The 18746-nt window shown below is 40.5% G+C and overlaps 1 protein-coding gene across 1 annotated transcript in view; it reads right to left on the bottom strand.

Moving 5' to 3' along the window:
• The window catches only part of LOC129111489 (dystrophin-like), a 213042-nt gene extending 206228 nt beyond the window's left edge, over positions 1 to 6814 (bottom strand). The window contains exon 1 of the mRNA XM_054623459.1: positions 6733 to 6814. Coding sequence (XP_054479434.1) covers positions 6733 to 6814 — 82 coding nt within the window. The remainder of the gene's footprint in view (positions 1 to 6732) is intronic.
• Between the last annotated feature and the right edge of the window lie 11932 nt (positions 6815 to 18746).

Here is an 18746-nt window from a genome sequence, read left to right as displayed (position 1 = left end):
AGGCTGATCCTAAAATACCACTGAGGGACAACTTTAATTTATGCCCTTGTGTTAGTGTCTATATTTGCAGCTTTAATGGTTCACGTATTCCAGCACATTTGCCCTTGAGCTGAAGAGATGAGGAGCACAGAATTGACATGAGGTAAAGTGAAAGGAAGTCAAACGAAGAGAAGGAATGAAAATTTAAGTGAGGAGAGAGACACAGAAAAGGAGAGGGAATAGAAGAGGAAGAGAAAAGAGGTGAAGAGATTGAAGTGAAGTGGAGAAGTGAGGTAGACTTGATGTTAAATCAAATGAAAAAAAGTAAAGAAAAGTGAAGTGAAGAGAGTGACACAAAGAGAAGGAGACGGAAGAGAAGAGGAAGAGAAAATAAGTGAAGAGATTGAAGTGAAATGGGGAGAAGAGTAGTGAAGGGAAGTGACGTTGAGTCAAACGAAGAGATGTGAAGAAAAGTGAAGAGAGAGACACAAAGAGAAGAGGGTGAAGAGAAGAGGAATGGAGGAGAGGTGAGGAGATTGAAGTGAAATGGAAAGAATAGAAGTGAAGAAATGACTGAACTAAGGTGGAGATCAGTGATTTGAGGGGAAGGAGAAGAAAAGAAGCAAAGAAAAGTAAAAAGAAAGAAGGAGAAGGGCAGAGAGCAGGGAAGTGAAGTGAAATGAACATCAAATGAGACACCAAAAGAAGTTATAAAGAAGAAGAAATAGGCCAGTGAAGAGAAGTGATATCAAGTCAAACGAAGTGAAGTAAAAAGAGGAGAAGAGAAAGCAAAAGGCAAAGAGCAGGGGAATGAAGTGAATGAAGAGACACCAAGATAAGTTAAAGAGAAGGAAAAAAATGATCAATTGGAGAGAAATAAGAACTGTCGAGATATTATGTCAAGTCAAATGAAGAGAAACAATACAAAGAAGTGAAGAGAAAAGCAAAGTAAAAAAGACAAGACAAGTTCCTGTGAAAATGGCCCATACATGGCAGCTTTCTATCCTGACCACAGGCCCTCTGAAGAACCCTGTTTCTGAGTGTACCCACTGTTCTGCATATTACACAGGGGTCCTTAGGGTGCAGCTGTCCACAACAATGCCTGAATTTACCTGCCTGTCTGCTCAAATCAAGATTATCATCCAGAGGTCTGTGCAGAGGCAAAGGGAATGATGGGTAATAGCGGAGTGGTTACAGACCTGCGGGGTGTGATAACAAGCCATAACACGGCTACACATGCAGGATCGACACACACGTAAACGCCTGGACGCGATCACAGTCTCCCACACACCTGATGAAAGGTTGTCAATGTTGATACATTCTACAATTTTAAAAAAACAATCTACAAAAGTACACAAAGACCCTCCCACGGCGTCACACACACACACACACACACACACACACACACACACACACACACACACACACACACACACACACACACACACACACACACACACACACACACACACACACACACAGCCTGGAATGGGGATAAATCAAGCGGGCAGCATGTCATCAGCTACATGCTTGTGTTGCTAGAGGCGGCACATTAGACCAAATTGCCAATCGTGCTGAGAAACGCCGAGCCGAGAAGGAACTGTCTCAATCCATCCATCTATTGTGAATAAACATCACAATGATCAAATCGCCACGTTGCTTAGAAAACGAATAGTGACAATTACAAATGATTCAAAATGGATTTTTAGCGGGCAAAAAAAACCGGGAACTTCATTTATAATTTTTCTCCCCAAAAACGTTTAGCTGAGCTAACTAGCTCGCATTTTTGCTAACTTCCTCACAATAGATATGGCCATCGTTTCCTAACTTATTTTCACATTGTTACAGTCTCATGGCTCAACATAATCAATGTCATCCTCACTGGCAACAAGCTCTTGCTAAAAAACAAAGGCCATATTTGTATAGAAACAAAACGCTCAGTTTTTTTTCAAAGCGTTGAACTTTGAAAACTTCAGATTGGAGGAACCAATGCACCTGTTTGTCTAAAGCACAACTAGTAGACAGGGGCAGAGGAGAGTGACGTCATAAAACAGAAGGTGATGACCCTCTTGCACACTGTCAGCACTTTGTTTTTTAGGCTGACAGTGTGAGCTGTCCACGAACATTTAGCGACATAAAATGTCATGATTTTGTATTTTATTCAGTTTAGTTGGTTATTCATGTTGTTCACATTCTCTTCTGCTGTCATTTCAGACCCAGTCCCTCCCCCTTGCCTGCTTCTCCACTAGTAATTATCATCAGCTGCTCATCCTCACCACTCACCTGTTCCCCATTCACTCATTAGCTCCATAGTATATCCACCAGCCCACTTCCACTAGTTCTTTACCCCTTTTGTTCTTTGTTCGCCTGCCTGGATTTGTAATCCTTGTATTTTGCCTTCAGTAAAGTAGACTCTTTAATTTCCAATACTCTTGTGTTTCTGTGCCACTGAATTGTGACAGTAAAAAGTGTCTTAACTGATATAAAGTGGGTGGGTTTAGACTGCAGCACAATGGTGACCAACTGATGACTGTCAAAAACACCTCCCTTGTCACTTAATGGTGCAGATCGATTAATGGATGGATGTCATGATATTATTGGTTGTAATTTGTTTGTACTAGCTGAAGTTAGCACACAACATATTTTCTTTCACAGGAAGACAATATGATTGGATTTACAAATACCAAGATATAGCTATATATTGTTTGCACATGTTATATAGGTGGACGCGACCGTGGACGTGATCTTAAAGGGTTAGGAAGGCACTAAAGTCATCTCGATTTTTAAAGGCATTACTTTGTAAGGATGTGTAATTGTTTAGTATTGTTGTTTGTTTTATTTGTTATTGAATAAGAGGCATGTTTTTATAATCCCAAGGGGATTAACAAAAATGTACGAGAATTTAAATGGTATAAACCGAATACCAACGTGCAAATATTCTGGTCCAGTTCAAGCAGGAGCCTTTGTGGAGAAACCATTTCTGGGAATTGGAAAAAGGTGATGTAACAAACTTCTTTCCAATACTGTGGCTGTATATAATAGAATCTGAAAGAGTTTGGATTAATTTGCTAATCTAGCAACGCCACTATCAAAACAATCTGAAGTGATGGACATTTTTTGCTGTTTTACGAAATTTTTGGAACTAAAATCAGGCAAATACTTGAAAGATTAAGAACATTTTTAACTGACTGTAGCTTATTCTAGCTTCACAATTACTTATTAATTTAAGGAAGTGTGCGAGTTGATTACATCCTTACCTATTATTATTATTATTATTATTATTATTATTATTATTATTATTATTATCATGTTCTTCTTTCTTTGAAATTATTACAAATTTATTAACAATTTAAGGACCTTTTTAAAAAAAGTTTTCATGGCTACGTTATACCACACAGTACATGGTATGTTAAATATGTAGAGTGTTGCCTATGCAGAGCAGAGACAGACAGCTAGATTTAGCTACTGAAGGACAGTCCATACATTGAACAACAACTTGGGTGGTCAAACTATGACACAGGGAGGGACATGAGAGGAGTGGGGACACATTAAAAAAAGAGCAAGAAAATCTAAGATTCACTGAGATGGAGAGCAGAAAATGTAGATAAAAGAAACTGATGTTAGGGAGCAAAGGAGGAACAGAAAGATGTTGTGTAAAAAGCAATGGAGGAGGAAAGCGGGAGGCTGGAAAGGGGAAGGGAGAGAGAGGAAAAAAAGAGAAGAGGTATGGCAACCTCCCAAACTAAGCTATCTGACACCGCTCAACAGCCGTCCATCAGGCCAGCTGAGTGCTATTTCCAGCATGAGATGACCCACCAGCTGTACCGCGGGGGAGTGGGCGAGAGACACACGCGGAGACAAGAGAAAGGGAGAGGGACTTTATTCAAAAACTCAAGGTAAAATGTTATTTCTACGCCACACAAGAGGAAATTGACCTCCTGAGGAAGCGGAAGTGATTACCTGTCCCAGTCCCCATTCGTGTAAAAAAAAAACTTGACCCTCTGTCCACCTCTGTCTGTCTGTTTGACTCTGTGTCTCACCGCCCAGTGGACCATTCCAGGTCATCCAGTATTTACAAGCGCTATAACAGGAAATGAAACCCTGCGCTGAGACAGATTCAGTGTCATGGCCACACAACCCACAAACACCCAGAACATTTTGAGCCAAGGGATGTGCTATAGGTGGCAAGTTATCACGGAAACAATTTAGTCCAGATTTAGCTCTTCAAATGACTGAGCTGTGGACTTGAAAAGAACAGTGTGTGGCATTATGGGGGATTTATTTTTAGGAATGGAATAATACATTTAAAAGTATGTTTTTTTTGTGTATAATCACCTGAAGATAAGAATATTTTCCTTTTAAGTTACCTTAGACTTTTATCTCGAGATATGGAGCGGGTCCTTTTCACAGAAACGACCGCCATGTTTCTACAGTAGCCCAGAACAGACAAACCAAAATCTTATTTTAGACAAGGCCCTTCGCATTTTCATGTTTTTCCCGTCGGCCAACCTAGCTCCTACACACTTGGCGCACGGAAGAAGTTTCAGTTCACCTCGGAAGAAGTTTCGGCCACATCGCCACAAGATAGGTTTAAGTGTTATATGGTAACTATGAACACGTAATAATGCAGGAATATGGAAACCCTAAGTGCCAAGTGAGAAGAAAAAAATCTGGTGATCCATTTTCTAATTCTGATAGGGCTCAGACAGAGTGGGTCGATCATGAATCGAAAGATTGGCGGTTCGATCCCCGGCTTTTCCAGTCAGCATGTCGAAGTATCCTTGAGGACATGATACTGAACCACAAATTGCTTCCCGTAGACTGAGCATTAGTTAAGATCCTGATGGTAATGGTAACAAACACGCTAATAGGCTACTAGTTCACCAGTCACCAAAACAGGAAGATAAAATGAACTTACAAAATGGTATGTGATTGGTTTAAATGGCATTCACACCAGAAAATGGACCTCTCCAGAGTTCACTTCACTGTGTTATTCCGACAAGCAGCAGCACAAGGTCACAGGGCTCAGCTGTTTTTAGATTTGCTAATGCCCCGTATCAACATCCTCTTTGCTAGAGGCAGAAGCCTCCTCTCTTTTGCTCCCAGCCTTTCTCTGTGCCTCCGTCACTCTCTTCCTCTCTCTCACACACATACAGAATGAAAATATAAACATTTACAATACTTGACATACACACACTCACAGACACACCCTCCCATAGACACACACACACACACACACACACACTCTCACACCTAACGTCCTCTTACACACACACCTTCATACAGACACACACAGACACACACCTAACATCCTCTTACACACACACCTTCATACAGACACACACACACACACAGACACACACACACACACACACACACACACACACACACTCTCACACCTAACGTCCTCTTACACACACACCTTCATACAGACACACACAGACACACACCTAACGTCCTCTTACACACACACCTTCATACAGACACACACAGACACACACCTAACGTCCTCTTACACACACACCTTCATACAGACACACACACACACAGACACACACCTAACATCCTCTTACACACACACCTTCATACAGACACACACACACACACACACACACAGACACACACCTAACGTCCTCTTACACACACACCTTCATACACACACACACACACACACACACACTCTCACACCTAACGTCCTCTTACACACAGACACACACACACAGACACACACCTAACGTCCTCTTACACACACACACACCTTCATACACACACACACACACACACACACACACACACACACACACACTCTCACACCTAACGTCCTCTTACACACACACACCTTCATACAGACACACACCTAACATGCTCTTACACACACACACCCTCACTCAAAGAGACACACACACATACCTCTGCTAATCCAGATTTACTGCAAAAGTAACACATCAACATGGTATTGACAGAAATGGACTTAAACCTCTCCTACCAGTACTAAGACTAGAGGCCATTCATTGTCAACAATTAACATTGTGTGCACTGTCTCACACACACTCAGTTCAATCAAGTCCACAAATATGACAATTTACAATAGTGTCCAATAACAGAATATGTGAAAACTTACTCTTGTCGATGCTTCGATGTCACGTGTTTCAGGGTAGAAAACGTATGTTTGTACAAAAAAAATATAAACTCTCCCACTTTATTAAAAACGCCCTGTGTTCGTCTTCATATTTCCGCTTAGCTGTGCATTTTTTCCCGGCCATTTTCAGAGCGAACTTGGCTTTTGCTTGACACAAATTGACAGAAAATATTTGACAACAATGGGTTTTTAACCCCCCTCCAACGTGATTGGTTCACTGCTTCGCGGACATTTTTGTGATAGGCTCTCTGGCCACATCAGAAGTAGACGCGCTGTCACCATAGACTGTATGCCGTATCGGCCAGGCCCGTCTCAGACCTTTGACAAGAACCCTTCAAGCTTTTGTGGCAGCAGATTCATAACTTTTGAACAGTATTGAATAGCATATTATTCCTATTTTAGTGATTTTAGTGTTTTCAGTGTTGTCAGTGGTACTGATCATCCTCAGTGGAGTCTTTAGTATTACATACACAAGATTCTGTCCCCTCAGACAAACATACAGCAACGCACACACCTGTCCTCTCTCTCACTCTCACTCTCTCTCTCTCTCTCTCTCTCTCTCTCTCTCTCTCTCACTATCTCACTATCTCACGAGGAAAGCTTTGATCTCCTACCAGATCGACACTTGATGATCTCTCCAAACTCGTCCTCCACCGGCTCGTCGCAGTAGTCCTCGGGGCGCACAGCCTCCGCCATCGATAACAGGGGCGTCGGGTGTAAAAAAAGTTGTATAAAGGGGGGTGGGGGGTGGTTGGTGACTAAAATGGACAAGTCGAATCGACCAGAAGGTGGGACAGAGACCAAAAGTACAAATCCAGAACAAAACAGCCAAAAGGTACGAGTGCACGATGGTGACAAGAGAACCGAGCTCGGGGTGAAGACAGGGAGGACGAAGACAGGGAGGAGGACCGGCCGGCCTGTCGGACAGGGAGAGACAGATCGGAGCAGGTGTGCAGGGGGGGGGGTTGGAGCATTCCCACCTCTAAATAGAAGGATGCTAGGAGGTGGTCTCCGCGGGCCCCACAGTCCCGTTTGACGGACGCCATGCGTAAAACCCGACACCAAGCGGACGCATGGGTGTTCATTTGCGCACGGGGACGGTGAGTTAAGCGCTAAATATCAAGGTGAGTCAACCAGTCTGACCTCCTGTGGGTGGTGGTCACGTGACAGGGCCATGCCCGAGTATTATTTTCCTCCAGGCAGCACGATTCCTCCCAAAACCCACATGAGCTCAGGGGATCACCTTGACGCCCGTGGATTTGGTTCACAGGGTTTTGAGCCATACGGAAAGATAGATAGATGAACTTCATTGTAAAATAGAAACTGACATTATGATACACACTGGCTAATATTAGATCTGCTGATAAACGGATATAGCCACTTTGGATTCCTTGGCTCTTCAGAAAATAGGGCTTCGTTACTGTAATGGCTCCATTACGCACGACGCGCTGCGCATTTATGAGCCTTGGCGTTGCTATTATTAGATATGATGGTGTGATGGATCCAGGCGCGGCTCTGGGAACACAGACTCCCAGGGCTGCATGTGTTCCAAAAAAAGAAACCTCGGCACGGACTGGCATCCCAAGCAGCCGACGGTCTGGAGTTGCTGTCTGGACAGGGAGAGCTGGTGCGCTGGTGGTGGTGGTGGGGGGGAGAACTCCTGTAGTTCAGCTGCTCCACTTGGCGATATAAAGGGGAACTCATTAAATTAATATATACATGTGTGTTTTGTTGGCATTGGCATTCTTTGGTAAATTGAAACCTTTTTTTACACTGATGGTCTCAAATCGAAAGTTTGTTACACCTGAAACCACGCCCTGCGGATACGTCATGGAATGCGCCGATCACCTGCAGCAGGGTAAGAAGTTAAACCACAGGAGGTCAAGGGGAAAAGGGACATATTCAGGGGTTTTAATAATCTTTAAGTATATCTTTTTACTTTTTTTCCTACCTCAATTTGTAGCAAAGTAGTGATTTCCCTTTTCCACAAACTGAGCTTGCATATTTGATGAAGGTGACAGAATATAGGCATGTCATGTTTGTATGTTATGGGGGCTTTGCATTAAAAACATATTTTTCCTTTGTCTCCAATACGAGGAATTCAGTTAGACTTATTTGGGATTTTGGAGAGTAAAATCCTGGATAAAATGTATGGTAAACTAATGTATAAAACATATGGAGATGAATTGTATTAAACCATGGTTCCCAGCTGTTGTCTCTTGTACTGTTCGTGGTTATATATTTAATTCTGATCAAACACACCTGCTCTGCCATCCCACACTGTGGCGAGTATTATTGTATACCCCCCCCTATTTACCCCAAAGAAAGGAGATTGAAATTATTCATATACAGAATGTACACACTGAATGAGACTTTATCTGTTTATCGTAATATGTGTGTTGTTAGTCTTTTGGGGAACTGAACCTATCCGTTGGTGCTGGTTTGTAACAGCTGTGGTGGGGCCACATGCGATGGAAGTATGAAAATGATTTATAATATTTATATACTGTGTGCATTCACGATAGGCCTCACTGCTTTTTTTTCCAATTTTGTTCATAAGATGGTAGTCTTTACAATGGTGCATAATGGTGCACCTCTAGAGGATTGCTGTTCAATGCATTTTTTATCATTAATTTATGCATAAAAGTTTTATTCTCTTACGTTTTTACCACCATCTGTGTCTCGGTGTACTTATATGTGAGAGCTCACCCAAGACAATTCCCATCAACCTAAGAAGGCCATTTTTACAGTTAATGAACATCAGGCCCTAATTTCCTAACAACACTTTCTTACAGATTGGCCTTGCTGTGTTAAATTCCATACTACATATTAACTGTATACAGTATATGTCTCTTTAGTCGTACAGTTTGTAGACAATAATTCGACATTCATTTGACACCAATCAAACTGCAAGATTTATTTTTCTATTATAGAGAGACATGTCTAATTCTGCGATATAAATAGTCAACTTTGAAGACAACATATTGAACATTGCAATTACCATTGTGTTAAGCTCTGATTGCTGCAACACTGCGACTTTTAAATGCTTGTGCCAATTAAAACTTCACAAACGCAATAAATTTATTTTTAAGGATTTATTCATTATTGTTTTATTTTATTATGTTTCATGTTTTCCAAGATCTTTCTGAAGCTTTCAATCATCTGCAACTGATTTAAGTTGTATAGCTGAGAGAGCGCTTTCTTTTCCATTTTCAGTGTTGCATTTTGGGAAAACAGTGTCATTTTGGAGTATGTTTGTGATTCTTATAGTGTGAACACAGTACATTCTGATGTACTTGGCTCTGGGTGCTCATGGCAGAGTGTGGACAGCAGGGGGCAGTCTGAGCACAGGTTAGGGACTACAGTAGGAATCTCTACTGTAAACTAGGCCAGTGAGTCTTGGAAAGATGTTTTCGGAAGACATCTCCCCAAGGGCTAAGTAAAGAGCTGTAGTTTATTCAAAAAATATAAATGGAGTAAGAGGTGGAAATGATACATTATGTTATTGTGAGATCATTCAGAAACCCACTAATTGTGTGTTTGATGCTAAATGACACAGAGTGTGGCAGACGTAAGGTGTACTCCTCAACCGACCTCCAACTCTCCCAGAGGTTTTTTGGCAGCAGTACGGTAGGTAGAGAAACCATTTCACTGCTGGAGTTCCCCGTTTATCAGCTGTGCTATAAAATTAGCTCTTACTCTCCTCAGTAATTCTGCTGTCTGCTAAACACTGTTTTAATTGTGCTTTTAACAATTAAAACTTGTAAAACAGAACTCTCCACATGAGAGGCTGTTCAAAGTATAGGAATTAAATTACATATTTACAGTTCAAAGAAGAGTGTATTGTCTTACCGACAGTCATACCAATAGAAAAAAATAAGAATAAGAATAAATGATAAATAATGATACTGAAAAAAATTCAATAATTTATTTTATAATAATACATACATTTATAAATAAAATACATTATTTTAAAGAAGGATCAATCAACCAATATGTATCTTTAAAAGGTCTTATAGCTGCTTTCTTGTGATTTTGTGAATAAGCAATTATACTTTTCATGAGCAATTTGTGTTTTTAAAGCCAATCCGCATTCAAAAAAACACAATTATTTGTTTGTGTCTTATTGCTAGGTGACAAGAGCAATACATTATGTCCAATTATACCGTGCGACACAGACGTTTGGGAAAAGGCTTGCGCTCCAGGGAACTGCCGCATTAACACCGATTGTTACCTAATTTTGCAAGATCTTTTTCTCTTGGAGAGATCTTGGCGTTCCCTGCAGTGAAGTGTGCCTGTCACAGCAGCAATCAGACGCCACTTCACTTCACTCAGAACCTGTTGAGCCCTTCTTGTCACTCACAGGCCATCTCAGCCAGAAAAAACTAAAAAAAGCTAAATGTTTTTGTTTTTTTTGTGCTGGGGACAGTAACAGTTGTTGTGACCCTTTCCTCATGTTGTTATTTGGCACTGCAGCATTTCATTAGCAGGAGGAGTGTTTGTTATGAGGTGGCACTGATTGCATACTAGTCAAAAACTGGAAAAAGATATATTGCTAAAGTGTTCATTTAGCTAATTAGGGAAAAGTATCTCTTCCTTGACAGAAGGAATGGAACTTTTATTTGGTTAATGAAGAGCATTCAGGACAAGAACTACAACTGAGAACTGTAAAACCAGAAGTTGATTTTCTTCAGAAAGTCTCATTTAGATCAAAGTCTATTTTTCAAAAGAGACCAAGTAACAAATGACATACTGTACATTGACAAATTATGCTAAATATATCACTAAAGTTCTTCAGAGGAAAGAGTGACTTCAATTTGTTCGGCAGTCTTTCCAGTAGTAATTTGCGTGTTACTGGAAAACACTCTTTTCCAGCTCAAGAGTTAAGCTAACTGATCCGATGTCACAGTTTGAAATCAACTTAAAATGTTGATGACTAACTTAACACCCCCTGAAAATCTTGGTTTTGCTGACCTCCAGGCTTACCTAGATGCAGTGATGTTCAGGTGTAAACCTTCAATCTATAGAAACAGTTATCCGCATATGAATGTAAAAATCTGCAGGCAACGGGAAACCAATTTGGTATCGGAAGCGTTCTGGTTTCCGTTTGAAGTCCGAGTAGTATTGACCATGTTGGAGCAGGCATTGGATGCATGCAGGCAAATAGTCCATGTGGAGAGAAAAATAGACTGAACATATTGGCTATCATCTGAAAAGGATTAAGCTTTTTGTTTTTATTTTTTCATCAGCATTCATATGTCGATGTCTGTTCGGTCATCCACTTAATTCTCGTGTCTCAATTTGCTAATCAAATTGTAAACAATGACTACTGCACGGTGGAGGAAGTCTTGGCCCAGATATCAGTTGGCTACACAGGAACCCAAGAAACACTGGCCGTTGCCCCTCAGAGGCTTAATTGTCATCAGAACCAATAGCCGTTGGGTTGAAGATTGGTAATCCATAGAATTATTAAGTGTATCCACCTGTTTTTTTCCTCCACAATCTGTTTATCGATATTCTCCAAATAGAATAGATCAAATGAATGGTCATAGCAATAGCATAAAACAAAAGTCCAAGTGGTAAGACAGGACCAAGATAGGACAAACACAAACCAAAAGCAGTTTCCAACCCAAGACTAAGGATATAAAATGAAAGAAAGCTGTCAATTATGAGCAATTATTTTTAATTCATCCATATGGGAAGTCCAGCTCTCGTATATACACAAAGTACGGGTCCGAAATCTTGTAAAATGTTCCCAGACATTACCTTATTATGCTCTAACTTCTCCAGTTTGACTAAATAAAGTACTTCCCCTATCCACTGTGTGGATAGTGTGTGTGTGTGAAGGAGGTAGTGAAGATTTCAACTTGAGCGTCTGGCTAGTAGGGTGACAAAAGCTGTAAAGGGAAAGTTCGACGGAATGGAGTTGTTTCGTGGCTGGAGTTACGAACAATGCAATCATTGCATTAGGTTCAATACATTTTTCAGTACCCTTTTACAACCTGTTTTTATGCACATTATCAATTTGTGCATAAAAAAGGGGAAATATTGTTACAAAGTCTACTTTACCTTTGTCATCTTGTTGCGCCCACTTCTTCTGCATTTTTTTAATGGCATCCAAACGGAGAATAGGCCCCACTACTCCTTATTTAACAGTAGTCGAAGGAAACATGCTTCAATTCAAATTTCCTTTTCCAGATTTTGAAATTGAGTAAAAACTTGCAAATATGACATATGGCATCTTGTGTTAATCTCCTACAACATCTGTGCTAAATGTATGTAAGGTTACCGGTAGCAGCATTAGCATACAGCATATGTTTATAATCCAGTGTATTGTGTAGTGATTTTTCTGTTATAAAGCGACAACAAGGTCTGTTCTGAAATAAAAATGAGCTCTGTAGAACAATGTAACGAAGTGTTAATGTTACTTAGGTATTTATTATGTTTTACTGTATCATTTTGATTTCCATTGTTGTGTTGTGTTATTTAATGCAGGTCGATGAAGACAGACTGTAACCTGGGAAAGCCTGGTTTGCAGTTCAGCCAATGGCAAACAAGATTGTGTCATCAGCATAAAATCGGACATTGCAGCTAATAGCATTCATACAGAATTTACACCTCAAAATCTATCAATGACATAACCAGAATAATAGGGTCAGAAAGAATACACCATTTAAAAAAAAATAAAGATACCAACGAGAATATCACGACCTAGATTTATTATAGTTAGTCCCTTGGGTGCACTTGATTAATTCTACCTTAGTGGTGGCTTTCCTTTTTCAGCATGCTATTGCACTTTCTGACAACTTTAACTCAGCATACACAGAACCTACAGTGCATTCTTATAGTGTATATTGTGCTTAATTTAGATAACAACCTCTCTGGTTGTGTAAGATAACACTAAAAGTGAAATAGGCACCAGAGTAATCATGTCAGAGCTGATAAAAAAAGAGGACAAAAGACAGAGGATATGACAACAAAATGAGACGGAGAGTGAGCCGGAGACGTTCTGTTCAGTGCTTTAATGTGCCAACGTACAAAGAGATAAATGCTGATTACTGACATCTCTACAATGGCATCTAAAACATGCCAACACACATACACACACACTCTTACTGTCATTCACACACACACACACACACACACACACACACACACACACACACACACACACACACACACACACACACACACACACACACACACACACACACACACACACATTCATACACACTTTCTAAATCCCTATGCACATCATTAGACAGTGTTTCGCTCCAGTCTACTGGGAGATGATGCATAAAACAGAGCTGTCTCTGTTTGCAAGCCTCTACTTTTCATCAGTAAAATAATAACCAAACAAATGCTAATAACTAGGAGTCAGAGCTGGGCTAAAACATACAAGGAACCAGCGTGGGTCAGACACCTTGGGGCCACATATAACAGGTATATGACGTAATAAAGGGGAGTTGTGTTAGTGTGTGTGTCTCCCCATAGAAATGACACTGAGGGGCCTCAAAACAAATAATCTAATTTACCAAGAACCACATTGAAGTGCTTCATTAAAAATCAAAGCATGTAGGTCATTCCTGAAACTGAGCACAAACATATTTGCATTGTCGTTTGGAATCCCATAATTACATCTGACACAACATTGATTCAGGCACCTAATTAAGAAACCAAAACACGCCGCGACTTTAACTGCATCTGCTCGTTCCTGTAGGCAACAGCTAGGAAGTTAGGGTATTTTGTTGTCTCTTTGAATCTTGAATAAAATATATCATAGTAACGGCAGCTGAAGCTGTAAATCTTTGATCTGTCGGGATTTAACTCCTTTTAGAGTGTTTATTTGTGTGTCAGGTAAATTCAGACTTACAACACTCTAAATCAACAGAATTTTCAATATTTCAAATATCAGTTCCAGAGTTGCTGCTGTGAAAAAAACACATACAAACTAATGGTAGATTTAGAAAATATTCAATTGATATTTAGACCTCCCATTAATAATAAAAATTCCATAATAACACAACTTTAGGAAGCAACGTAGGTCAGACGGCAGCGTGTTAGAGGGCTACATTGGCTTTCGGGTAACACAAAGGCTCTCTAGATCCAACGACTACATTTACATGCACCAAGTATTTCATTTTTTTGCCCTTATTTCGAAAAGCCAATATTCCTAATAAGCTGTTTACATGGCTAATGTATTGTGTCTTTTTTCTTCTTTACGGCAAAATGTTTTGTTTTGTTTTGTTTTTCCATCAGTGGCGGACTTGTTTGACTGTGCGAACACACCCTACCTCTTTCATTGCTTCAACGTTCTTCTTGAAAAGGTCGGCATTGCCATATTTGCGCATATCCAAAAACCTGTTGATATCCAAGTTCTTCATCATGCTTAAAGAAGGTGTGTTTCTCTTTCCTACCAGAAAGGTGAGCTTTTCGTTTGGGCATGCATCACTACTCCAGTTTTGCAAACTATTGCCTAGTTCCTTTGTCTGCCCCGCACAGAGCTGGTCGTAAAACAGGAAAGAGGACGTGTATACATGTCCAAAAAATGCTCCTAAAACAAAAATAATATTGGCATATCCCACATGTCTTAATCAGAAAATGGACCATGCTGAATAAAGCCTAATTCAAAATATCCGAACAGAATATTATGTTTACTTGAGCCATTTCAAAATTGGGAATATTGTCATATTCGAAGCAATAGTAGAATATGAGTGTGCATGTAAATGTACTCAATGCTTGGTTAGTCCGTTGTGGGCTACTACGGTTGAAACATGGTGGACTCCATGAAGAGGACCTGCTCCCTCTAAAGGGCTCATTCTAAGCTAACGAAAGCAAAGGTGATTATACACTAATGAAAATATAGTTGGGAATATTATATTCCACTGATCCCCCAAAATGCTACACACTGTACCTTGAATATCCCTATATATAGATATATATATGGGGATATTGGGAATGGTTCCTGTATTATTTAACCCAGGTCTGTTACAGCGTTAGTGCCTAAGGCTCCTCTACACCACCAAAGCACAGGGACGTTTCTAGGTAGCAAAAACACCCTCACTAAGCTGTGATCATACAGTATTTAATACAGTAGCGGCCATATCTTATATATCACACTGGTGGTGATGATCTCTATTACAGCTCCTTGTCATTGTTTCAGGACTTTTGTTTCACTCTGTGACACAAAGTGCTTCGTCCTCGACCTGAAACAGAAAATCCGGTGACCCAACACAGCTGAACACTGATTAATCGGAGCCCCACCACTGAACCGGTGAAGCCGGGACATCTTTCAAACTGATAAAATACTGAAGAGCAGGGTCGCATGCTGAGAGGCAGCCGCTGACCCATATAGTTGGTATGGCTAATGGAATGATGTCTGTAACATTGAGCACTGTTTCTGTTTTCTCTCAGTGCTAAATAAAATGATGGCTGACATCCAGTCACTAAAAAAATCACATAAAGGCCTTGAAGTTCCTCTCAGAAAATCTTACTTTAGTATAACATCCACCAGTTCAATACTACTTAGTAGAATATACACTGTGAATTTACAGCATGAGGTTTATGTCAGCCTGAAAAGGCTTGTAAAGTGAGATTAAGTGACTTTAATCTCTACCACATTTTGCCCGTCCTTTATTCTTTAGTAACTCCTTACATTACAGCCTACAAATTACAGTGTAAATATTTTGTACATTCAGGGTACCATTGACAATAAACAAAAAGGGCAATCAGTGAGCGCAGACCCTGCCAAGGCTTTTTTGATTAGTGAAAAATAACCTGTGTATTTGCCCTGTGATCCAGATCTGCTCCAAAATGGAATGGGTTAGCAATCAAACATGTCAATTACTGAGCTTTAGAGGTCCTGGAAAGTAGATTTTGTTATTCAGCTAGCTTCTTCCCCCGTTTCCAGTCTTCATGCTAAGCTAAGCAAAGCTAACCAGCTGATGGCAGTATATTTAGTGTACATTTTTGTTTCAAAATGAATGATAACATAACTTAGCAGTATTGGTAACCTCTCTTTTTATCTTTTCTTGTACATAGTTATCCTATTATAGGTACCTAGTGTATGGTATGCACACCCTATACATATATTACAGATTTATACTGTAATATGCTGGTTGTAATCCAACATGTTACCAAAATCTTCTTCTAGCCGCAAAAACTCTCAGTTGTTAATAAACCTAAATTAGCTAATTGTAGAAGCAATGCTGTTGAAATGACAGGCAGAGTTCTTCAACAACAGAGTAAATGATTTTTTCTGTGGTAAACATCATCCTGTCAGTTTATATAAAATACATGGACTTCTGACGGCTGCATGAATCGTGCGGCGGCTGCACAGTTCTACATTTTGTTAAAGTGGCGAGGGAGCCAGCCTGGATCCTATTTTTGGGAGGGAGGGCTGTTTGACAGCTCCACGGTAAATATGTGACAATGCAGAGCACTGACGAGACGCTGGAGAATTCTTATTTTACATTTGACTTGAAATTGCAGAGCAAGTTTTGAAGGGAGAATGGAGGTCATGGGGTTAGGAAAGTAAATCACCACACAGAGAGAAAACATGAAGAGGTTTTTGCTCGATGAAAGCAAAAAAAATTGCGCCATCACCTGCTTTATATCCCCATAATATCTGTATGGAAGTTATTACATTTGCTTCTTCATCCATTTTTACACCCAGACATAGCATTTCACCCATGACTTCCACCCAACAACTCTTGATTAGATGGGTGCAGGGCACGATCTCTGACATTCACTGTAAACAAGGAGACACCAGTCTGCTATTATAGAAACGAGGCCCTTAACTTATCAGTAGATACACTGATCCAGTTTATCAATAGTCATCTTCGGCGGCTATGTTTACATGCACACAACAACAAATTGATTCCTCATACTGGGAGACAGCCCATTGTCTGATAGCGTCCTTGAATGTCATCCTACTATCATGAGTTAGACTATGAAATGATTGACGTATTGATTTCACAATAAGTATGAATCTCTTTTACCAACACAGGTTATACAAATTCCTGTCTAAAAACACAGACTTTGCTAGTGCTAATGGCAGCCTGAGAGGAAAATTTGTGGACAGTACTCAGGGTTTAAAACAATATCTTGCAACCTCTGCTGCATGTTTTAGGGGTTTAAAATAACAATCACGATATCTTTATTTAAAATTAGGCCCAAAACTGGATCAATCAAAGATCAGGTCTGGCATATTGATGTTTAAGATGTTCTTTTCTACATTATCAATCATAACATATCATGCCTCCATAAATGAAACGTGGTTTTTAGTAAGATTAAACCAACATGTTTTCACTTCAAACTCGTAAAATATGGCCACTCGGTCTGTGGCCATACCAAACGACTTGGTTAGGTTTAGGGTTCAAATTAGTTATGTTAAATAAGTATCTTTTTAAGTAACCAGCAATAACTAATTTACGTAATTTACATAAGCTTAGTTAATGCTCGCTGTAGTGAAGCCGGGGCGAAGCACAAGCGCCAAAAAATGACGTAATCAAGGCCTGTGTTCTCAAACATACACATTCCCCTCTGAAATCAAACCTTAACCCTTGAGTATAGTGGACTGCAGTAAATAGTAGTCCAGCCACCTTGAATGAAAGCTAAAAGGCTCCACCTTAGCCGGCTACTTGTGCAACTTAAGTTTATAAAATGAGATGAAGGTGTCTACATGACCTACGGGGGTTTTCTAATAAAAGTCAGATTCCTCAATAGGTGTTTCTGTGATTTTAAATCCTTCAGCTGACTGTAGATGCCAACTTTCTTTAACTATTGATGTGCATGTAAACGTGCCCACTGGAGGCTGTATCTTTCTGTGGTTGCGAATAGCAGACACTCCTATCGACAAACAGGATGCGCCGAGCTTCCCTGCGCACAGAAACTCAACTCATTGGGAATCGAAATGCAGCCGACCCTTTGGAGGCAGTCGAGCGCGGTCCCATCTCACACATCCCGACCGCGGATAATCAATCACGACAGCTGCATGTGCGCGCCCTGTGGGTTGCCACGGTGACAGACAAGGTGGGTCGATAACGGAACATTGAGCGGAGTGTCTTTATTTTATCCCCCCATGAGGAATCTAACTGTCTTTCGAAAAGTTATGAAGCGCAAACTGTGGTGTCTGATCCTCTTCCACGTCCTTGAAAAGAGCTCCAGAGGACAAAGAAACTAAATAAAAAAATGCCACAACTCCTAACTAAGCACTCATAGTGATGCACGGATTGAGTCGGGGGGGGATTTTTTGATGCCCAGCAGGAGGATTGGATGTTGACGGGTGATGATACACGTGCCTCCCAGTCTCACGATCCTGTCTCCCAAGTAACAGAGTCAATAAGTCGGGTTGCTACAAGTGAGAAGCAAGAACTGAGGTGGGATCTTCACCATTTACCTCCATCCTTTTGTTAGTGCAGGGTTGTCAGTCCTCCAAGTCCTATGAAAGTCCTGAACCCCTCCCCAGGACCAACCTGGGGATGTTTGGCCTTATAAATTCAAATATAAAGCCTTAGCGAACTGTTGAATCAGGCGAAAAAAATAAATTCCCCCAAAGCTGCATCACCCCCTAGAATTTCCCCCAGGAAGGAAGCTTGTGGCGATACATTTATTGGCTCAAAAACGT

Source organism: Anoplopoma fimbria, chromosome 22 (assembly GCF_027596085.1).
Source record: "Anoplopoma fimbria isolate UVic2021 breed Golden Eagle Sablefish chromosome 22, Afim_UVic_2022, whole genome shotgun sequence".
Classification (NCBI taxonomy): domain Eukaryota; kingdom Metazoa; phylum Chordata; class Actinopteri; order Perciformes; family Anoplopomatidae; genus Anoplopoma; species Anoplopoma fimbria.
This window is presented reverse-complemented; position numbering and strand designations above follow the sequence as displayed.